At 48.2% G+C, this 23504-nt stretch overlaps 1 protein-coding gene across 1 annotated transcript in view; it reads right to left on the bottom strand.

Moving 5' to 3' along the window:
- Positions 1-384: 384 nt before the first annotated feature.
- LOC140403299 (uncharacterized) overlaps positions 385-23504 on the bottom strand; it is a 43690-nt gene continuing 20570 nt past the window's right edge. Inside the window, exons 2-10 of the mRNA XM_072491121.1 lie at positions 22430-22487; positions 20452-20653; positions 19344-19434; positions 17380-17478; positions 14013-16658; positions 13037-13073; positions 9342-9474; positions 7121-7216; positions 385-1188 (exon numbers count right to left, since the gene is read on the bottom strand). Coding sequence (XP_072347222.1) covers positions 1053-1188; positions 7121-7216; positions 9342-9474; positions 13037-13073; positions 14013-16658; positions 17380-17478; positions 19344-19434; positions 20452-20653; positions 22430-22466 — 3477 coding nt within the window. The 5' untranslated portion in view covers positions 22467-22487 and the 3' untranslated portion in view covers positions 385-1052. The remainder of the gene's footprint in view (positions 1189-7120; positions 7217-9341; positions 9475-13036; positions 13074-14012; positions 16659-17379; positions 17479-19343; positions 19435-20451; positions 20654-22429; positions 22488-23504) is intronic.

Raw genomic sequence — 23504 nt, 5'->3', positions numbered from 1 at the left:
CGAAGTGGCCGCGCTGTCGTGAACGCCGTCGAGGTTCACGACGGCGCGAAACGGCCCGGTCCCGACCGATTCAGGCCCTGACAATGGGCCAGAATCGGGGCCGCGTCATCTACACGCGCCAGGCCTTGTCGCCCGTGTAAAAGCGGCGCGGCATAGATGACGCGGCCGGCGCCGCATAACGGACATCATCCGCGCATGCGCGGGTTGGCGCCCTGCAAGAAGATGGCGGACGGATCTTGCGGGGCCACGGAAGGAAGGAGGTCCTCCTTCAGAGAGGATGGCCCGACGATCGGTGGGCACCGATCGCGGGCCACCCCACATCTGAGGTACCCCCCGGTGCAGGATCCCCCCTCGCCCCCCCGCAGGCCGCCCCCCCCAGCATTCACGCACCGCTCACGGCTGCAGCGACCAGGTGTGGACGGCGCCGGGGGGGAACCCACCGTTTTGGTCTGGCCGCTTGGCCCATCCGGGCCTCAGAATAGCGGGGGTGCCGGAGAATCGTCGTTTTCGGTGTCTCCGGTGATTCTCCGGCCTACGTAACTCGACCAGGCCGTTCCCGCCGCTTGGGAGAATCGCGGGAGGGCGTCGGACCGGTGTCCCGGGAATTTTGGCGGCCCAGACGATTCTCCCAACTGGCGCGGGAGTGGATAATCGCGCCCACTGTATTGAAGATAATGAAACGGTTTGGCAGAGAATATATAGAGATGTTTCTTACAGGCAGGTCCAGAACTGGGAGATATGAATACAAATCATTAATAAATCCAATAAGGGATTCAAGAGAAAGCTGCCGGCCAGTGATTAGAATATAAACGTCACTACACCACACGGAGTGGTTGAGGCTGCTCGTGTGGATGCTGTTAAAGAGAAACTTGATAAGCAGATAAGGAAGAAAAGAATGAAAAGATATAATGACGGGGTAATATTAGGGAGGGAAGGAAGCTTGTGTTGAGCATAAGGACTGGCATGGGCCTACTGGGCTGCGTGGCCTGTTTCTGGGCGGCCACTGTGTAAAACATGAAGACTCTGATCAGGTTGCAAGCCGTTAATATTTTTCATAGATCTTTTCTCTTCGCTGAATACGTTACATTTGTTGCTCCTCTTGAGATGTGTCTGCCAACTGGTCTCCCTCTCCTGTTTTTGTTACGTCTCATACTCTCCAGTTCCCGATGAGTGAACATAATGGCGCGACTGAGGAGATTATCAAACAGGGAACAGTTAAACAATGCCATACACGAATATGATGTACTTTATACAATAACATGATCAATGATGAATTGTTACAGCTCGGCTCAGTTTGCAGTGTTCTCACGTCAAGAGTCAGCAGATTGTGGCTTCAGTCCCAGAGTTGGGCCACAGTTGATAAAGTTGACTCTTCGGTGCAATAGAACATAGAAAATACAGCACAGAACAGGCCCTTCGGCCCACGATGTTGTGCCGAACCTTTGTCCTAGATTAATCATAGATTATCATTGAATCTACAGTGCAGAAGGAGGCCATTCGGCCCCCTGAGTCTGCACCAGCTCTTGGAAAGAGCACCCTACCCAAACTCAACACCTCCACCCAACACCAAGGGCAATTTGGACATTAAGGGCAATTTATCATTGGCCAATTCACCTAACCCGCACATCTTTGGACTGTGGGAGGAAACCGGAGCACCCGGAGGAAACCCACGCAGACACGGGGAGGACGTGCAGACTCCGCACAGACAATGACCCAAGCCGGAATCGAACCTGGGACCATGGATCTGTGAAGCAATTGTGCTATCCACAATGCTACCGTGCTGCCCTTAAGAACAAATAAATCTACACTATATCATTTTCCCGTAATCCATGTACCTATCCAACAGCTGCTTGAAGGTCCCTAATGTTTCCGACTCAACTACTTCCACAGGCAGTGCATTCCATGCCCCCACTACTCTCTGGGTAAAGAACCTACCTCTGATATCCCTCCTATATCTTCCACCTTTCACCTTAAATTTATGTCCCCTTGTAATGGTGTGTTCCACCTGGGGAAAAGGTCTCTGACTGTCTACTCTATCTATTCCCCTGATCATCTTATAAACCTCTATCAAGTCGCCCCTCATCCTTCATCAATGATGAAGGAGTGCAGCGTTGTCAGCAGTGCTGCCTACCCTTTCTGATGGTCCAGGTGTACGGCAAGGACCCAGAGTAGCACGTAAAGAAAAACAGAGTACTCTCACATCATCTACTCCCCCTCCCCAATGAAGATCGGAAAGAACAAATCAGCTGGCCCTCCTCTCACTGCACGCATTGTTCAGGAAAAGACCACTGCCTGTTCGCAGCCCTTTAGCTGCATATCAGACACTTTCTAGGAATTCCTTTCTCAATTCTAAACTTATGGTATGGCCCATGCTGCAGGGGGAGGAGGCCAGCCCTAATCCTGAGAAAAACAAACTGGCTGCACAGGAAACAGCACAGAGCACCACATCTCACCATCGCTCTGCTGGGAGAGAAAATGTGGCCACAGGATGGTCGGGTCGGGGATAGGAAAATGGCAAAGTTTACTCGCTGATGGTCAGGGTTTGAGGATAATGGCCAGGTTTGTTAGCTGATGATTGGGGTCGAGGATAATGGCCAGGTTTCTTAGCTGATGGTCAGGGGTTGGGGATAATGGCCAGGTTTGTTAGCTGATGGTCAGGGGTTGAGGATAATGGCCAGGTTTGTTAGCTGATGGTCAGGGGTTGAGGATAATAGTCAGGTTTGTTAGCTGATAGTCAGGGGTTGAGGATAATGGCCAGGTTTGCTGGCTGATGGTCAGGGGTTGGGGATAATGGCCAGGTGTGCTAGCTGATGGTCAGGGGTTGGGGATAATGGCCAGGTTTGTTAGCTGATGGTCAGGGGTTGAGGATAATGGCCAGGTTTGTTAGCTGATGGTCAGGGGTTGAGGATAATGGCCAGGTTTGTTAGCTGATGGTCAGGGGTTGAGGATAATGACCAGGTTTGTTAGCTGATGGTCAGGGGTTGAGGATAATGGCCAGGTTTGTTAGCTGATGGTCAGGGGTTGAGGATAATGGCCAGGTTTGCTAGCTGATGGTCAGGGATGGAGGGTAATGGCCAGGTTTGTTAGCTGATGGTCAGTGGATGAGGATAATGGCCAGGTTTGTTAGCTGATGGTCAGGGATGGAGGGTAATGGCCAGGTTTGCTAGCTGATGGTGAGGGGTTGAGGATAATGGCCAGCTTTGCTAGCTGGTCAGGGATGGAGGGTAATGGCCAGGTTTGCTAGCTGGTTGTCAGGGGTTGGGGATAATGGCCAGGTTTGCTCACTGATGGCCAGTGGACGAGGATAATGACCAGGTTTGCTAGCTGATGGTCAGGTTTGCTCACTGATGGTCAGTGAACGAGGGTAATGGCCAGATTTGCTAGCTGATGGTCAGGGATTGTGAATAATGGCCAGGTTTGCTCACTGATGGTCAGTGAACGAGGGTAATGGCCAGGTTTGCTAGCTGATGGTCAGGGATTGTGAATAATGGCGAGGGTTGCTAGCTGATGGTCAGTGAATGAGGGTAATGGCCAGGTTTGCTAGCTGATGGTCAGGGGTTGGGGATAATGGCCAGATTTGCTAGCTGATGGTCAGGGATTGAGGATAATGGCCAGGTTTGCTAGCTGATGGTCAGGGGTTGTGGATAATGGCCAGGTTTGCTAGCTGATGGTCAGGGGTTGGGGATAATGGCCAGGTTTGCTAGCTGATGGTCAGGGATTGAGGATAATGGCCAGGTGTGCTGGCTGATGGTCAGGGATTGGGGATAATGGTCAGGTTTGCTAGCTGATGGTCAGGGGTTGGGGATAACGGTCAGGTTTGCCAGTTGATGGTCAGTGGTTGAGGATAATGGCCAGGTTTGCCAGTTGATGGTCAGGGGTTGGGGATAATGGCCAGGTTTGCTAGCTGATGGTCAGGGGTTGGGGATAATGGCCAGGTTTGCTAGCTGATGGTCAGGGGTTGGGGATAATGGCCAGGTTTGCTAGCTGATGGTCAGGGGTTGGGGATAATGGCCAGGTTTGCTAGCTGATGGTCAGGGGTTGGGGATAATGGCCAGGTTTGCTAGCTGATGATCAGGGGTTGGGAATAATAGCCAGGTTTGCCAGTTGATGGTCAGGGGTTGGGGATAATGACCAGGTTTGCTTGCTGATGGTCAGTGATTGAGGATAATGGCCAGCTTTGCTAGCTGATGGTGAGGGTTTGGGTATAATGGCCAGGTTTGCTAGCTGACGGTCAGGGGTTGGGGATAATGGCCAGGTTTACTCGCTGATGGTCTGGGGTCTGAGTTACAAAAATGGTTAGGTTTGCTAGCTGATGGGCAGGCATTGTGAATAATGGCAAGGTTTGCTAGCTGATGGTCAGGGGTTGGGGATAATGGCCAGGTTTACTCGCTGATGGTCTGGGGTCTGAGTTACGACAATGGACAGGTTTGTGAGCTGGTGGTCAGGGATGGAGGATAATGGCCAGGTTTGCTAGCTGATGGTCAGGGATGGAGGATAATGGCCAGGTTTGCTAGCTGATGGTCAGGGATGGAGGATAATGGCCAGGTTTGCTAGCTGATGGTCAGGGATGGAGGGTATTGGCCAGGTTTGCTAGCTGATGGTCAGGGGTTGGGGATAATGGCCAGGTTTGCTAGCTGATGGTCAGTGGTTGGGGATAATGGCCAGGTTTGCTAGCTGATGGTCAGGGATGGAGGGTAATGGCCAGGTTTGCTAGCTGATGGCCAGGGATTGTGAATAATGGCCAGGTTTGCTAGCTGATGGTCAGGGATGGAGGGTAATGGCCAGGTTTGCTAGCTGATGGCCAGGGATTGTGAATAATGGCCAGGTTTGCGAGCGGTTGAGGATAATGGTTTGCTAGCTGATGCTATTGAGAATTTCATGTTTCATTTGCTGTTTTGCCCAATCCAGTTTTCAATTTCAAAAGCAATTCCACTTTCGAAAGTAATTCCAGGTACAAAACAAAACCTATTTTCCTCAGACAATATCTCGTTCTTCAGGAAACTTCCACTGATGTACAAAAATGTGAACCTACATCTGAATCTGGGGGTGAATTTTCCTGTCTTCTCACTGGTGTATCTGAAGATGTGAGAGCTCATAAAAATGGGTGACCTGCCCACCGTCACTCACCCACATCTCCCATATTACAATGGGTGGGAAACCAGGCTGGCCACTCACCCTTCGACCTAGCGAGGCCTTTTTTAAAATAAATTTTGAATACCAATTATTTATTTTAATTTTTCCAATTAAGGGGCAATTTAGCGTGGCCAATCCACCTAACCTGCACATCTTTGGATTGTGGGGTTGAAACCCACGCAGACACGGGGAGAATGTGCAAACTCCACACGGACAGTGACCCAGGGCCGGGATTCCATCCCAGGTCCTCAGCGCTGCAGTCCCAGTGCTAACCACTGCGCCACATGCCGCCCCACCGAGGCCTTTAACTGGCAAATTATTTGCCTAATTCTGGCTCCGTCGCTATAATATGTATAGCTGAGAGCAAGCCAGCGGGTGGAACCTTCTTTGGGGTTCCCCCATACCCAGAGGTACCCCCACTCTCTCACTCAAGGTCATACTCTCCTGTAAGCTTCCATGCCCTACCCTGCCTCTGAAGCAAAGCACCCCTCTCCCGCCAAATCACCCAGTTCCCTCCGCAGGTGTCTGCTAGGCAGGCAGGCCTGTCCAAAATCGCTAGGTTTACCTGAAATCCGGGACCCGCAACACAATTTCTCGGGGACTGACACAACTTAGCCTTGCCGCTGCTGAGGTGACAGAGCTGCCAGCCAGCCAGTCAGATTAGCCAGCAGCTCTCCAGGGTAGTATTTCCTCATCAATGAAAGCGGGCGTCCCCAGTCTGAAACAATTAAGGCTGAACCCAGCGTAACATCACCACAGGCTTCAGGTTGGTGCTATGCCAGCAGACTTATCGGTCGGGGAGGGGCAGCAGGTGATCCGTCCCCCACAAAAAACCACCCTCACAGAATCCGCACCTTGCTTGGCCCATGGCATTGATTACAGGCAACATTCTTGGGAAGCTCCACAGGGGCTCAACTTCAAACCAGGCCTCACAGCTCCCCAATTCCAGCAGACCATACTGCCAGTTAGAGACACAGGTTTCCCCATTCCCTACAATGGTTTCTCAAGGCTCCAGGGTGGGCTGGACGCTACTCAGAACCAAGCAACACTGCTGTTAAAAATGCTGCCTGCCTGGGAGGTTACCTGCAATTGTCATAATTGGAGTCAAGCTGACAGTGAGACAGGAATTTGTGTTGGTGAGAAGGCGTCAGAGATGTGTAAGGCTGACAATTTGGAATAAAGGAGTACTTCAAACAAAACGCTTTCCTCAGACTCTCATTTTCTCATCGAAAATTTCCACTGCGAGCGAATGAACTCCTACTTTCCCCATCCTTTCCCTAATGAGCCTGCTACAACCAAGTTGCCCATGTTTGGTGTGTGAACAGGATCTAAGCCGGGAGGTGAAGCCGAAAGCAAGACACAGGGCTTTTCTTTATTGATAAGGTTCATTGACTTGCTCAGTCTCACAGCTCTCCTCCCACTCGGCCCAGTGTCCCAGTTATCCCCTATTTATACGTGCTCAATTGTTTCTCTTAACTGTAACAATATAATTGACATTAACAACGTAATTGATAAGACATTGACACAGCGCTGCTTTTGGTTGCTTCCCTCTTTCACGGAGTTGCCCGACTCACACTCAGCGCCTCCGTGCACTCAGCTGGTCAGGAGCTGACTGCCCAAATACTCCCTCCAGCATTAATGATTTGTGAAACGATAATGCCCAGGGAAAACAGATATCTCCCCAGCGAGTCACATTTTTGTACAAATGATGGGCCTGAACACACAACACATTTGTATCTCTGTCACTCATGTGTGCGATAGTCAGCAGCAATCACCGCATTAAATGTCACAACACAGGACCCACACAGCACTCAATGATTCACTCGCAAAACAACCACTGCGATCATGCCACTCACATCAGTTGCTTTTCCTTCAGCGTCTATAAATTGCTTTGAACAGTCGTCAGAAATACCATAAACCTTTTCAGTGCCAGAAATGATTCGGGGGGGGGGGGGGGGGGGGGGTGAAGAGCCGAGCGATTACTCACTTTATTTTGGAAAGTTCATTAATGAGCCCGCAGACAACATGTGTAGCGTCTTCCTCTTCTTCTGCGGAAGGGGAAAAGGCCTGCCAATCGGATTCACTGCAACCATATGAAGGACAGATTCACTGTAGACTGTGTTGTTAATGGAAACACTCAAAGATCCGGTACACCTCGGGGGTAACTTTCAGCCGCTGACTGCCTATTTCCTGCCTGAGGTCCATCTGCAGTCCCCAATTTTAACCGGGATCAGTTCAAAACTCGTCTGCTGCAGTGAAAATGAAGCCCAGGACACTCTAACCCCTGGGCCTCTTTCTAAATGCCACGTCCCACCCATTTAGGTATTAAATATGATTAAACATGGCATAACTTCAGATCCATTGAAAACAAATCCAGAAACCTTACCATAGCCCAAAGCTTGAAACGCTGAGGTTTGGAGAATAATAGAAAACAATGAAATCTTTTCAATGAGTGCCTTGGACCTGTAACATGCCAGTTTTCCACATCCGCATCAAAGTCATTAGTGAGCACTCTGAGCTTTAGGTAGGTCACAGCAACTGCTCACATCAACTGGCCTTGCTTTCCCAGTGTGGTACTTATCCATTTGTCCATAGTTACCAGTTATCCAATGGTAGCTATAAATAAGATTCCAATTTGACATTCTCCCCGTGTTTGCATGGGTCTCACCCCCACAACCCAAAGATGTGCAGGCTAGGTGAATTGGCCATATCTTGTTACTAAAACAGTAAAAAAATTTATACAAGGCCAAACGGTACAAACCAACGTACGGGGAGGCAGGGGTAGGATACTCTGATTATTAAAACAGTTCACAACACAGTTGTACAAACACTAAACTTTGCGCTGGAGAGACCAGATACCCTTGCCTCTGTACCAACAGAATGGAAAGGAAGGGGGGGGGGAAGGGAGGGAGTCGTGGTGTTAATGGAGGGAGGGGGGGGGGGGCAATAGGGCATTGCCTGAACTATCCAGGGAGGCAGAAAAACAAAAGAACCTTCAATTATGATGTGCCTGATTCCGGGAGTCCCCCAGACGGAGTGAGGGGTGACACAGGTGAATTGGCGACGCTAAATTGACCCTTAATTGGGGAAAAAATAATTGGGTGCCCTAAGTTTATAAAAAAAAAGATTCCAATTTAGAACCAACTAACAGACAAGAGGCACAGTTTGGTGCCAAATGTTGATGGCAACTAGGAATTGTATTGAGAGTACCTCAAGCTCATTACACAATAGATCCTTATGGTGTAGATGGGGTAAGGGCAGAACGATGGCGCAGTGGTTAGCACTGCTGCCTCACAGCACCAAGGTCCCAGGTTCGATCCCAGCTCTGGGTCACTGTCCGTGTGGAATTTGCACATTCTCCCCGTGTTTGCGTGGGTGAGGGGGTGTTGCCTTTGGCGGGACCAGAACATCTTGCTGTTGGGAAGGGCCTGACAATCCCACCCAAGGGACGTCATTCTCCGACCCCCCGCCGGGTCGGAGAATCGCCGGGGGCTGCCGTGAATCCCGCCCCCGCCGGTTGCCGAAGTCTCCGGTACCGGATATTCGGCGAGGGGCGGGAATCGGGCCGCGCCGGTTGGCGGGTCCCCCCGCTGGATTCTCTGGCCCGGATGGGCCGAAGTCCCGCCGATAAATTGCCTGTCCCGCCAGCGTGGATTAAACCACCTTTTGAACGGCGGAACAAGGCGGCGTGGGCGGGCTCCGGGGTCCTGGGGGGGGCGCGGGGCGATCTGGCCCCGGGGGGTGCCCCCACGGTGGCATGGCCCGCGATCGGGGCTCACCGATCCGCGGGCGGGCCTGTGCCGTGGGGGCACTCTTTCCCTTCCGCCTCCGCCACGGTCACCACCATGGCGGAGGCGGAAGAGACTCCCTCCACTGCGCATGCGCGGGAAACTATCAGCGGCCGCTGACGCTCCCGCGCATGCGCCGCCCGGAGATGTCATTTCCGCGCCAGCTGGTGGGGCAACAAAGGCCGTTTCCGCCAGCTGGCGGGGCGGAAATCCCTCCGGCGTCGGCCAAGCCCCTCAATGTTGGGGCTCGGCCCCCAAAGATGCGGAGCATTCCTCACCTTTGGGGCGGCGCGATGCCCGTCTGATTGGCGCCGATTTGGGCGCCAGTCGGCGGACATTGCGCCGTTTGGGGAGAATTTCGCCCCAGGTGTCAGCATCCAATATATAATGAATCCAGTATTCATTACAAACCATTGATACCTTAAATGCAGGTCTTCGAGCTCAGATGCAAAATTAGCATTATCCTCCGGAGGGGCAATGACTGGTGAAAGGTCCGTCACAGCCTTGCTTTCTAATGTCGGTTTCATGAGTGGTAATTCACGATCTTTGTTATCTACGGGGAAGAGACAACTGGTTTAGTCACTAATTACAACAGCTTTCCAACCATTTGCAAGTTCAGAAGTCACAATGTTCCATACACCTAAGGTCATGGGAACAAGTTTAAAAAAAATAAATTTAGAGTACCCAATTCATTTTTTCCAATGAAGGGGCAATTTAGCGTGGCCAATCCACCTACCCTGCACATTTTTGGGTTGTGGGGGCGAAACCCATGCAAACACGGGGTGAATGTGCAAACTCCACACGGACAGTGACCCAGAGCCGGGATCGAACCTGGGATCTCGGCGCCGTGAGGCAGCAGGGCTAACCCACTGTGCCACCGTGCTGCCCTATGGGAACATGTTTTAAAGGTTTTTGTAAACCATATTCCATGAGAAACTATCATAGAACTTTTTTGCAATCGGACAGTCAGAAACTACTGTGTAATTCCCTGAAAATGTTCCAGTACTGGCAAGTGGTACAACGTTCTTCCAACAGAATTACATTTTCAACATTTAGTTTTGTAGAAATCATGTTTAAAAAGATCCTTTACGAAGCCCAAAAAGTCAGGGTAGGTGAATTGACCACACTAAATTGCCCCTTTAGAATAGGGTACTTTTTATTTTAAAAAGAGGATCATCAGAACAGAAGGGGAGGGAAGAGCCCACAAATGAGTTAAGCCCTGGGCTGAATTATTATGCTGCAAAGTTCATCATGCTGATTGTGTTCACAGTATACCTGCCTCCATCTCTTTTTTAAAAAAAATTATTCTATGTTTCCAATGAAGGGGCAATTTAGCATGGCCAATTCACCTACACTGCACATCTTTTTAGGTTGTGGGGGTGAGATTCACTAGGTTAATCCCAGAGCTGAAGGGGTTGGATTACGAGGAGAGGTTGAGTAGACTGGGACTGTACTCATTGGAATTTAGAAGGATGTGGGGGGATCTTATAGAAACATATAAAATTATGAAGGGAATAGATAGGATAGATGCGGGCAGGTTGTTTCCACTGGCGGGTGAAAGCAGAACTAGGGGGCATAGCCTCAAAATAAGGGGAAGTAGATTTAGGACTGAGGTTAGGAGGAACTTCTTCACCCAAAGGGTTGTGAATCTCTGGAATTCCTTGCCCAGTGAAGCAGTTGAGGCTCCTTCATTAAATGTTTTTAAGATAACGATCGATAGTTTTTTGAAGAATAAAGGGATTAAGGGTTGTGGTGTTCGGACCGGAAAGTGGAGCTGAGTCCACAAAGATCAGCCATGATCTCATTGAATGGTGGAGCAGGCTTGAGGGGCCAGATGGCCTACTCCTGCTCCTAGTTCTTATGAGGCCCACACAGACACGGGGAGAATGTCCAAATCCCACACGGACATCGACCCGGGGCCGGGATCGAACCCAGGTCCTCGGCGCCGTGAGGCAGCAGGGCTAACCACTGTGCCTCCCTGCATCTCTATGATGCATTGCATTCACACTTATTTCTTAGATTTGTGCCAAACACCAGTTACATATAAATGAGCTAAATTACATCCAAAACTTAAGAGATCAAATGATGCATCATTAAATGAAAGTATTTTTACAGAATGCAGCTTCAGGAATCTTTAGGTGGCAGGAAGTGTCCGCTTTATTCATTTGGGGGTGGTGGGGGGGGGGGGGGGGCACAGAAACTAAAAGTAGTTCATGAACAGGCTGCACAACAGCGAGTGAGATCTGTGCCTAAAACGCTTCACAGAGCAAATTCTCAATTTCGACCACCCTGTTACGATGAAAAGCCAAACGGTAAAGAAATGTTTCCAGACTGGAGAAAAGGGATGGAAAGTCAGTGAGGCTAGCCTGTCATAGTCTTTAAGTATCCCCTAGCAACCAGTTCAACACTGACAGAAGCCCCAAATCCAATTGGCTGCTTCCCAAAGGATCAATGAGCAGTGCCAAGGGATTTACTGAGTAGACATGAAACAAATCAAAACCTAAAGCTACTTGCTATAGAAGTATTCGGTGGTATAATAAAATTACTTTCTGCCGTCCAGTTCCTGGGGCGAGATTCTCCGACCCCCCGCCGGGTCGGAGAATCGCCGGGGGCTGGCGTGAATCCCGCCCCCGCCGGTTGCCGAATTCTCCACCACCGGATATTCGGCAGGGACGGAAATCGCGCCGCGCCGGTTGGCGCCCCCCCCCCCCCCCCCCCCCCCCCCGCGATTCTCCGGCCCGGATGGGCCGAAGTCCCGCAGCTAGAATGCCTGTCCCGCCAGCGTGGATTAAACCACCTCTCTTACCGGCGGGACAAGGCGGCGCGGGCGGGCTCCGGGGTCCTGGGGGGGGGGCGGGGGGCGATCTGGCCCCGGTGGGTGCCCCCACGGTGGCCTGGCCCGCGATCGGGGCCCACCGATCCGCGGGCGGGCCTGTGCCGTGGGGGCACTCTTTCCCTTCCGCCTTTGCCACGGTCTCCACCATGGCGGAGGCGGAATAGACTCCCTCCACTGCGCATGCGCGGGAATGCCGTCAGTGGCCGCTGACGCTCCCGCGCCGCCCGGAGATGTCATTTCCGCTCCAGTTGGCGGAGCACCAAAGGCCTTTTCAGCCAGCTGGCAGGGCGGAAATTCGTCCGGCGCGGGCCTAGCCCCTTAAGGTTGGGGCTCGCCCCCAAAGATGCAGAGCATTCCGCACCTTTGGGGCGGCGCGATGCCCGACTGATTTGCGCCGTTTTGGGCACCAGTCGGCGGACATTGCGCCGTTTCCGGAGAATTTCGCACCAGATCTCAGGCTCTCTGCTGTGTGGCAGCCGAGGAGATTTTAAGAATAAATTTAGAATACCCAAATCTTTATTTCCAATTAAGGGGCAATTAAGCACAGCCAATCCATCTACCCTGCACATCTTTGGGTTGTTGGGGAGAATGTGCAAACTCCACATGGATGGTGACCTGGGGCTGAGATTGAACCCGGGTCCTCGGCGCCGTGAGGCTGCAGTGCTAACCACTGCATCACCGTGCCGCCCCTAAGGACTTAACCATGGAAAGATTACATTTGTAAAATGAAGGCAGCCAGTCACTCTGGGCCAATTTCACTTCTTCGAACAATTCTCCGACCCTAATTTGCTCTTTCAAGAATGATTTCAAGATGGGCAGCACGGTAGCACAGTGGTTAGCACTGTTGCTTCACAGAGCCAGGATCCCAGGTTCGATTCCCAGCTTGGGTTACTGTCTGTGGGAAGTCTCCCTGTGTCTGCGTGGGTTTCTTCCGGGTGCTCCGGTTTCCTCCCACAAGTCCCGAAAGACGTGCTGTTAGGTGAATTGGACATTCTGAATTCTCCCTCCGTGTACCCGAACAGGCGCCGGAATGTGGCGACTAGAGAATTTTCACAGTAACTTCATTGCAGTGTTACTGTAAGCCTACTTGTGACAATAAAGATTATATTATTAAAATATATATTTGGCACGGAAGGTTCCAAAGGAAAAAGGTAAAAAAGCAGCTAAAATAACTCATCCAAAACAGATAAATAAAACTATACTCCTTAATTTAAACAGTGGAAATAATACTTCTGCCATTAAAACATGATTGTGTCAAAAAACTTTGATGTTTAATTACCTGGTTGTACCTCGTCGTGAGTGAGTTTGGTCAGTACCTAAAACAAGAGGCATGAAAAGTTAAGTGAAATGTCGAAAACTCTCCAATAGGCAATCAGGGATTTAATGACTGATCATGGTTAACATTTTTACATTCTGTGCTGACGAGAGTTATTTTGTAACAATGTGCTGTACAAACATTTTCATGGAAGATAACCAAAACTGTCCCGATTGATTTGGGATGTGTTAATGTCCACTGAGCAAACTAGCCATGTACATGGATTACATTCTACAGTTAAGGGTAAACACAATCGTTGGTTTTGCCCACAAAAAGGCTCCACAAACAGAAATGGTATGCATCTCCGGTTACTGTTTTTATGATGTTGTCTGGGGGAGAAATGTTGGGTCAGGACAACATGCATCTCTTGAAACTGCGCCTCAGTTTTGAGTCCATCCGAAGCTCTTTAAGAGGCTACGGTTCGACTGAATTATCCGCTTTCTTCAGATTATGTGCTGCAACGGAGTTTGTACCCGCTGTCTTTGGATTCAGAGGCAACGATGCCACCAGCTGAGCCAGTGACACTTGGCACAGGAAAAATGGAAAGGCCCCCTACAGCAGGAGATCAGGAGTTGGGAACCAACACACAACTGGAGGCAATTCACCCCACTAAAAATTGAGGGAGGAATTACTCTGGTCAGTTTGTGCAGCAGCATCGTAAGCACCCTGGTGACTATTTCCCTTGGTCAGTGTTTCTAAATAAATGCAACTTTTCCTTTTCTTTTTGAATAGGTTTATGCTAGAAATAAAGAAGATAGAAATCTTCATCAAGACATTTACCATGTCGCAAGCTTTGGAATCAGAGAAACCATTCCCCCAATACATTTTATTCTGAAGTCCCGAGGTTAGTATATGCAATTCTACTGGTTGAAAACAGATGTCAGTAACGTTTTTCGATTGAACATTTTCTTTCAACCTTTATTAATAAAAACACCCGTACCTTGCTCTTTGTACAGGGGAATGGTTTTTGTTCGCTTTTGTTCCCTTGGTTTGCGCTCTGAGTTGCTGTTCGACATTGAATCTCCTGTTCCTTACTGGAGGAGCCCGCACCCACCATGGAAAAACTGCAGCCTTTGGTTTCACTCACAATGCTACTTGTCCAGTGACGTTCTTTTAATGTGCCACAGCGACCAGTTTCTGTGTTAACGTCACGGCTGTCAGAACAATGACCTCGCGTTTCATTTCCTGCAGGTGGAAATACAACTGAAAGGCACCCGCGACCCTTTGTGAAATCTTCAGGTGGCTGGTATAGCGGAAAGGCCACTGGAATGGCCGCTCGAGTTGCACCAGTTTTGGGTAACGTGTCCGCATCTCCAGACATCTCCGAACCCAGTTCCATATCCATCTTTTCCACAGGGAAACCTGTTTCGCCAAAAGTACCACTTTCATTTGAACTTCCTCTCTCTGCAATATGACCCATTAAAGGCTGGGCAGATTGTTCTTTTAAGGCTGGCTCCTGATTATTGCTGATGTTCACGCGCCCACATTCTATGCCCGTAGATATGCTCCCTCCAGCTTGAATCGCTTTCTTCGCTTTATCTTCCTGCTGACGCCCAACAACACAGTGTTCCATTCCAGTGCCTGTTAACAGCGGAGATAGAGTAACATCGTCTCTCATTCTTTTAATCCCGGTCTTACACTGACTCTCTCTTCTACCAAAACCTACTTTGTCTTTTTCTTCACTGATGTTGCTCAAATTGGTTTCAATTTGGAAGTCTGTGTTATCCAACGATAAAAACATGCTGGAGCTTAGCTCATTGCTAATGCCAAGTCTCATTTTACTGTCTAATCCTTTGTTGTCCTTTATAACCCCGCGATTGCAATTACTATCAAAAAGTATCTGAGGGGCATTGGCCTCACCGGGAAGAATGCCTTCATTCTTGCTTGAATGGGTAGTTTGTTGTGAAGAATTGAGGCCTATAACGGGGAGCTCTTTCTCTGTGATTTCCAGCCCTTGCGATCCGGTGATGCCACTTTGCCGACCAGGTGGAGGTTCTGCACCACAGCTGCTTCCGCCATGCACCTTAAAAGCCCCAGTGCTCTCAGATATGTCAACTGCCCTGTTTGCTGGAAGCAGATTGGTTTGTGAGTGAAGGAGCATTGTGTTAAGTGACGGAGCTTCTGAATGCTCAGCTGGCTGTTGTCTTACACATTGCCCTCCCGGTCCTGCACTTTGTGCAGCAGAATGATACTCCTTTTCTGCCAAGTCAGCTGTTAACAGGCTGTTGCTATGACTATTATTTAATACCTCTTGGATCAGCTGCTTTGTTTCCTCACCAGCATTGCTACAGTTTGTAGAATTGCACCTCTCATTGGGAACTGCTTGGCCATGAAAGCTTTTACAGAGATTCTGGGTAATTTTCTGATTTTCTATCTCCATTTCACCTCGGCGCTCAGGCAGAGTCTCGCGATCAATCTCCATTGTTTTATCTCCTGGAAAGCGTGGGCTGGGCTGTGGTTGAGGTCCAGGTTGATGGCCACCTGAGTCTTTGTGGAGAGTTTTGGCAATAGCCACTGCGGTCCTAGAGTTGTTAGGGCCACTCAGGTCAGACCAGTCACCATCCTTTTGGCAAGCATCAACGTCTTGCAGAACACTGTCATTTCTCGTAGCGACGCTTAACTCAGCCTCACAGCTGGGTGACTCCTGCAGTTCCTCACTTGCATTTTTATGTCTATCCATTGTATCGGCTTGGGAATTAAAGGTGTTCTTTACCTGGATCACAGCGTTACTTTCAAGTGAATGGTGGAGGGTGCTGGAACACAAGAGGTCAGTGGACTGTGAACAGGTCTCGTCTTTCAGATCATTCTGCGCAGGTCTATCTGTGGTTAAATTCATTGGGACAGCCAGTTCTTGCCTGTTGCCCTCACTTCCAGTTAACTCTTCACTGACTACTACAAGATTATCAGTCTTCTCTCTGCAGCTGGAGTTCTTGTAAACCTCAGCTGGAAGAACACATCTTTCTTCTGTCCCATCAACATCCTTATTGATTGCTATCGTGTATTCCCTGGCTGCACCTTGGCAGAGGGCCAATTCCTCGTGAGCGACTGGCACGACATCAGTCTGTTCCTGGTAAAGAGAATTACGCGACAGCTCAAAGTCAGGCTCGTCTTTAGAGAAGCTCCGTCTTGTACATTCTGACTGAGTTAGTGGCTGTTCATCTGGAGTGCTGTGAGCTATTGGAATTGGAGTCCTGCAAAGCATGTCCATTTCAAACAGGTGCTGGTCTAGTTTGTTGCTTTCATTCTCCACTTCGGTGATGTCAGAATTTCTTTGGTCCGAAGGGCAAGTCAGCTCCTCTGCCTCATGGCCAACATGCCGCATGTCTGCCCCCATTTGTGCATCTGAAAGCGCCACATCACCATCGCTCCTTTCTTTAACACAGCGCCCAGCTGCCTCGGTCTCTTTCTGCTCTTTCCCTGACTCCTTTGCGGGCGGTTGACTTGATGTTGCGTTACAGGCAGTCTGTTCGGGTGATTGCTGCGACATCTGTACTTGGTGCTTGGCAGCAGGAAGGCAACATCCTGAAATTTCAAGATCCATGTCCTGAGGATTTTTGTCGCCTTCCACGTTGCTGTTCCTTAAGCTCTTAAGTAATAAAACGCAAAAAAAAATTAAGTGAGAACTTGTTTAAGTCTGAATGATTGCATTTACTTACACACATAGCTGGTATACAGGGTGATTTTCAATGTATGTTATGGAGCTTCTGAAGTAGAAGTGAGTGAGCAGTTTGTTGACAATGTGTGGAAAAGGAACACATGTACACACACTATCTAAAAATATGCAATTTACAGGAATATCACCGTTATAAAATATAGGCTGAAGAGTTCCCTCCTGCAGTAGATGCTGCAAACTATAGAAAAAACATAAGAGTCTATGGTAAGGCAGTGTTGCAACATACTGTGTGCCAAGATATGGAGCGATAGCTGATTATTGGAGCATTCAGAAGATTGTATAGTGGCCGATTGGCTGGTATGCATGCTACCTGCAATGTTGTCAAGCCACGCAGACCAGGTAAGACTCTGATATTCTGCTATCAACCAAGGCAATGGAAGACATGCTACTATCAGTTTATTAGTTAATGTCCCGCAGGCAATAAGAGAGAAAATCTTCCAACAGCTATGCTAGAACACCTGTTGGAGACTGCACAAATGGACGTTGGAGACTAAGGCCTGGATTTTGGCTCTGGTGATGTATACACTGATGTAATTTACACGGTCGTTCTTTAAAATACTTGAGAGCAAAAAATACTTGTGATAATGCAGTAATTATTGTACTGCAGCAACATGACACAACGGCAATATATTACCTCTTTGTCTGTGATCTCTATATCGTGCTTCACAAGGTTACTGCGGGAAAGTCGGTTTTTCAGCTTTGGAAAGACAGGAACATATTTTCCCAGTGAATTCTATCAGGTCAAACGAAAATAGGTCAAACAAAACTGGAATGTTGAGAGATGATTTTTTTTTTTTAAAGTTGCATTCTACAGAATGAAACATTTGATATTAATGCAGACAACATCAGCCAAACAATAATTTCACCTACATTTAACCTGCATGACTGAGATATTGGTGTCACTAAGTAGCAACTCACTGCAGTGCGAACGTGGACAGGAGTGCACCCAGCAGACACATGGCTTTCCCTCTGAACTATTTACAGAATTTAGAGAGTGCTAATATAGCAACAACGTCCCTTCAATTCCTGGTTCTAATGCCCAGAAATACAAGTGTGACGAGCTGAACAAGAAACAAGCACCCAAATCGCAAACCGACAATTCAATCGTGGGGTTTAGGATAGTTATTTTGAAAGCGATTATTTTCTCAGATAGGGTGGAGTTGGATAAGGAATCCAAAGTTTTCGGAAAGTGGGCAATCTTTTGTTTGTTATTTTTGTGACTGGTGTGCTTTCAAAGAGAGAAATGTTAGTGCTGGGGAATGGAGAAACTTTCCACCTTAGATCCCTAACAGCAACATTACAGGCAACATCAAAGTAACAGCAGAAACAGACTAAAAGGTCATTGTCATTTTATACCGATGCTCCTTTTTAGGTTTCTGAAATTAAATCGAACCTTTGAAGGGAAATATCTCCCTTCCTATACGATTCTGAGTGGGCTTCACAAGGTAGATACTGAGAGGATGTTTCCTCTTGTGGGGGAATCTAGAACGAGGGGAGCACCGTTTCCAATGGGTATCCTATTTAACATTGAGCTGAGAGGGAATTTCTTTCTTCAAAGGGTTATTAATTGGAATTCTCTTTGCAGAGAGCAGTGGAGGCTGGGCCATTCTGCAAAGCGGACTTGGACAAATTTTGATCTACAAAGGAGTCAAGGGTTATGGGGGACAGAGAGGAAAGTGGAGTTAAAGTCACAATCAGATCAGGCTCAATGGCCTTTTGGCCTAGTCCTGCTCCAATTTATGATGATCGACAAGAACTCGAGTATTAACTACAACCAGATCTTGGAAAGTTAGGGGAATAAAAGTATATTTTACAATTCTGTCAATGACTGAGGAATGTTGCGAGAATGCATTTATTTGTCCAAAGGAGGCTTGATCCATGCTGTCAAGTCTCCAACAACCAGCAGCTGAACAGGAGATGTTTCATCATGGTTAAAATTATTTGGAACAGGGCAGCATGGTGGCGCAGTGGTTAGCACTGCTGCCTCACGGCACCAAGAACCCGGGTTCAAACCCGGCCAAGGGTCACTGTCCGTGTGGAGTTTGCACATTCTCCCCATGTCCGCGTGGATCTCACCCCCACAACCCAAAGATGTGCAGGGTAGGTGGATTGGCCACGCTAAATTGCCCCTTCAGTGTAGACACAGATAACCTTGCAGTCGTAAAATCTATTCCTTTTTTAAAAAGGGTCCATAGAATCCCTACAGTGCATGAGGCCATTCGGCCCATTGAGTCTGCACCGAACCTCTGTAAGGGTCTACCCTACCTTGGTCCACACTCCGCCCTATCCCCGTAACCCCACTCCGCCCTATCCCCGTAACCCCACCCAACCTGCACATCTTTGGGCTGTCGGAGGAAACCAGAACCCCCGGAGGAAACCCACGCAGACACGGGGAGAACGTGCAAACTCAACACAGTCACCGGAGGCCGGAATCGAACCCGGGCCCCTGGCATGAAGAGGAAGCTGTGCAGACCACTGCACCACCGTGCCGTACTGTTAGGACACAAGAGTAATTTGAGACCAGGATCAATGAAGACAAATAAACTGAAATCCTGTGTAAAATTACAACGCTCAAACCCTTGCGATTCACCAACAAACCTGAGAAAGTGGAAACAAGAAATGTTCCCCATCCTGGGATCTATTTGCTCTGTCGCCTTTTCCTTCTATCTCTTGCTCAACCTGACCAGTTCTAAGACAAGAAGGAAAACAGAAGAGCATGTGGATCAAATGACAAATACACAGCAGAAGAAGTTGGACTGAAATCTGTAATTATACATTCAGCCAGTCTTTCACCAGCATAATCCTCTTTTTCTGGACAAGACACAAGTGTGTGGGAGAGGGACCAACTATTATACAGCTAACAAGAGCCATTGGTAGTAGTAATAATAATAAACTTTATTAGTGTCACAAGTAGGCTTACATTAATGCTACAATGAATTACTGTGAAAAGCCCCTAGTTGCCACACTCCGGCACCTGTTCGGGTACACTGAGGGAGAATTTAGAATGTGCAATTCACCTAACAAGCACGTCTTTCGGCACTTGGGGGAGGAAGCCGGAGCACCCGGAGGAAACCCACGCACACACGGGAGAACATGCAGGCTCCACACAGACAGTGACCCAAGCTGGAATTGAACCCGGGTCCGTGCCGCTATGAAGCAACAGTGCTAACCACAGTGCTAAGATATGCATTCAACACATCCTAACCAACCATTTGTTTCGCCCCATTTAGTGATACGTGGCAGGAAGGGGGGGGGGGGGGGGTCTATTGGAATAATTGGAAGCTGCTCTCAGCTGTGAGATTTTTTATTATCAAGCAAAATAATTGGATTTTTACACATTTACATGATTCTACGGTCAAGTGACAACTTTAAAAAAACTGCATCACTAATACATTTGTTTTCAGATTAGCAATTCAGGGATCAAAACAAAGGACAGTATTCGAGGTGGCAGACGCTGGTTGGGTTGGTATGCTAAAGTAAGGCTTTTCTACACAGCAGCTGCCTTTTGTTCCATTATCCTCGCTGGTATAATATCAACCTATGCCTAAAATAAAAACGTGTTGTATTTCCTCACAAGTACTCAGAAACAGAACAGCTTACAATGTCCCACTGAATAGCCATCCCTAGTTCCTTGTTATTTCGATTGTGTGGCTTCCCGCATTAAATCAATGTACAAGGTGAAAGATCACACGGAAAATTCCTTCACCTTTTCTCAGCATGTTCCACACTGAGACTTCCGCTTGCTAGTTCTTCCTCCTCGGCAGGTTTCATTGTAATATCCTCCGTTTCCTGTTCTTCTGTCGTGGTCTTGTCTTCTGTTTCGAATGTGTCTGTGTTCTGTTCCTCATCGGGCTGCACATTTTTCTTTCTTGCCTTCTTTACAACAGGTAACAATGTGCCATCCACTTCTACATCAGTCAAAAACAAAGTTATTCGCAAGGAAATGCTCACCACGCTCAGAACGTAAAAACGCTGTGCAAATTGTCTGAAGGGTGTTGTCAAAATAGAGATTTAGATTAACAGGGAAATGTGCAGAAATACAAAATAGACGTGGTTAAGAACACATACTGTCCAGGTACTTGGGGCAGGAGAGCGTCAAGGGAACTAGTAATTCTGGCACTAATTTATTCACTGGTTAGGTTAGGTGGATTAGACGTGCTAAATTGCCCCTTAGTGTCCAAAGGGTGTACAGGTTCGGTGGAGTTACAGGGAGAAGGCGGGGGAGTGGGCATCTTTCAGAGGGTCGGTGCGGACTCGATGGGCCGAATGGCCTCCTTCTGTACTGTATGGATTCCATGGATACCCCTGGATCATCCAGATTGGTCAAGTGCATCAAATTCCAGAAAGATATCAATGGTTCGGTCCAGTGTGCAGAGAAGTGGCAAATGGAATTCAATCCGGAAAAGTGTGAAGCAATGCATTTGGGGATGGCAGACAAAGCAAGGGAATACTGAATAAATGCGAAGGTTTCGAGAAGTGTTGAGGAAATGGGAGACCTTGGAGAGCATGTCCACAGGTCCTTAAAGGTGGCAGGACAGGTGGACAAGGTGGTCAAGAAAGCATCTGGAATTATTTCCTTTATTGCGCGAGGGATTGAATACAAAAGCAGGGATGTAATAATGGAACTGTATAAAAGGCAGGTTCGGCCACAGCTGGATTTCTGTGTGCAGTTCTGGTCACCACGTTACTGGAAGGACAGAGAGAGTACAATGGACATTTACAAGAATGTTGCCAGGCCTTAAGAATTACAGCTCTGGTGGTGCCGTGGTTAGCACTGGGACTGTGGCGCTGAGGACCCGGGTTCGAATCCCGCCCCGGGACACTGTCCGTGTGGAGTTTGCACATTCTCCCCATGTACACGTGGGTTTCGCCCCCACAACCCAAAGATGTGCAGGTTAGATGGATTGGCCACGCTAAATTGCCCCTTAATTGGAAAAAATTAATTGGGTAGTCTAAATTTATAAAAAAGAATTGCAGCTTTGAGGAGGTGTTGGATGGGCTAGGGCTGTTTTCCTTGGAACAGAGGAGTCAGAGGGGTGACCTAATTGAGGTGTACAGAATTATGCGGGGCCTAGACAGGAAAAATCTATTTGCCCCCTCGCTGACGGGTCAATTACCAGGGGATTAGATTGAAGGCGATTGGTAGAAGGATTAGAGGGGACACGAGAAAACGTATTTTCACCTAGCAAGCATCAGGGATTCACTGCCAAAATTGGTGGTTGAGGGTGAAGCGCTCAACTCATTTAAAAGGCACCAAGATAGGCACTGCTACCTCATGGCGCCGAGGTCCCAGGTTCGATCCCAGCTCTGGGTCCACTGTCCGTGTGGAGTTTGCACATTCTCCCCGTGTCTGCATGGGTTTCGCCCCCGCAACCCAAAAGATGTGCAGGATTGGCCGTGCTAAATTGCCCCTTAATTGGGAAAAATGAATTGGGTACTCTAAATTTAAAAGAAAAGCACCAAGATCTGTATCTGAAGTGCTGGGACCTGCAAGGCTACGGACCAGGTGCTGGAAAGTGCGATTAAAATGAGCGGCTAGTTTCCTTTTTTGGTTGGGGCAGATACGATGGGCTGAATGGCCTCTTTCTGCACCGTAACCGTTCTATGGGGTTCTGTGGTTTTCAGCAAAACTGACGAAAAATTACAATTCTCGGGGGGGGGGGGGGGGGGGGTCTCACACTTACTTGTAGCCACAGGGAGAGTCTTCTTCCGTTTGTGCATGTCACTTTCCTAACGGAATATCTACAAAACAACAAAATCCATAAATAACAAATACCGTGACAAAATGTACGACGCAAAAACCGAATATGCATGTCAGCAAGTCCGCCTGGAACAGAAGCTGGATTAACACTTGAGACTGGACCAGCAATTGTTGTCTTCTGATAAATCAATCATTTCTGCATTAATAGACTGTGCTATTCATTGATTTAAAGCAACATAAATAGTACAGAAAAGTGGGAATTAAGTGCTAAAAATTGAATGTAATGATCATTTGCATTGACGCAAGTTTCAAAACTGTCGGTTATAGCATCTTAAGTGCTCCATTTATTCCGACAGAAACAGCTGTGTTTACCCACAAGTTCACACTTCACTAGGATGTACTGAATGTTAAAATAAAATTACCATCCCCCATATTGTAGCTGTAATACTAATTACATAGTTGTATTAGCAAAGAATTCATCACCAGCGTGAGTAACTGCACCCAATGGCAATGCAACTCAGTACAAGCTAATATAAAGCCCACAAGTATCCCGGATGAGAAAAAATCCTCAATCACACAGGTTGAACTATTGAAGAAACACAATGCTGCAGTTTTAAAGAAAGAAAGACTTGCATTTACATAACGCCTTTCACGACCAGGATATCCCAAAGCGCCTTACATAGGAATGAACACAGGAACAGGAGTAAGTCATTCAGCCCCTCGAGCCTGACTTCCATTCAAGGACATCATGGCTGAGCTGTGGCCTAACCCCATACTATCCCTTAATATCTTTGTCTAATAAAAATCTATCTCCGATTTAAAATTAACACTGTTCCAGCTTCAACTGCTGTTTGTGGGAGAGAGTTCCAAACCTCTACCACTCTTTGAGTGAATAAACTCTTCCTAACATCCGTCCTCAATGGTCTAGTCCTAATTTTTGGACTGTGCTGCCTAGTTTTAGAATTTCCAACCAGTGGACATAGTTTATCTTTATCTACCCTGTTAATATCTTGAAGACTTTGATCAGATCATCGTCTAAATTCTGGTGAAATCGGGCG

The sequence above is a fragment of the Scyliorhinus torazame genome, chromosome 27 (assembly GCF_047496885.1).
Source record: "Scyliorhinus torazame isolate Kashiwa2021f chromosome 27, sScyTor2.1, whole genome shotgun sequence".
In the NCBI taxonomy this organism is placed as follows: domain Eukaryota; kingdom Metazoa; phylum Chordata; class Chondrichthyes; order Carcharhiniformes; family Scyliorhinidae; genus Scyliorhinus; species Scyliorhinus torazame.
Note: the sequence above shows the minus strand (reverse complement) of the source record. Positions and strands in the feature narration are given on the sequence as shown.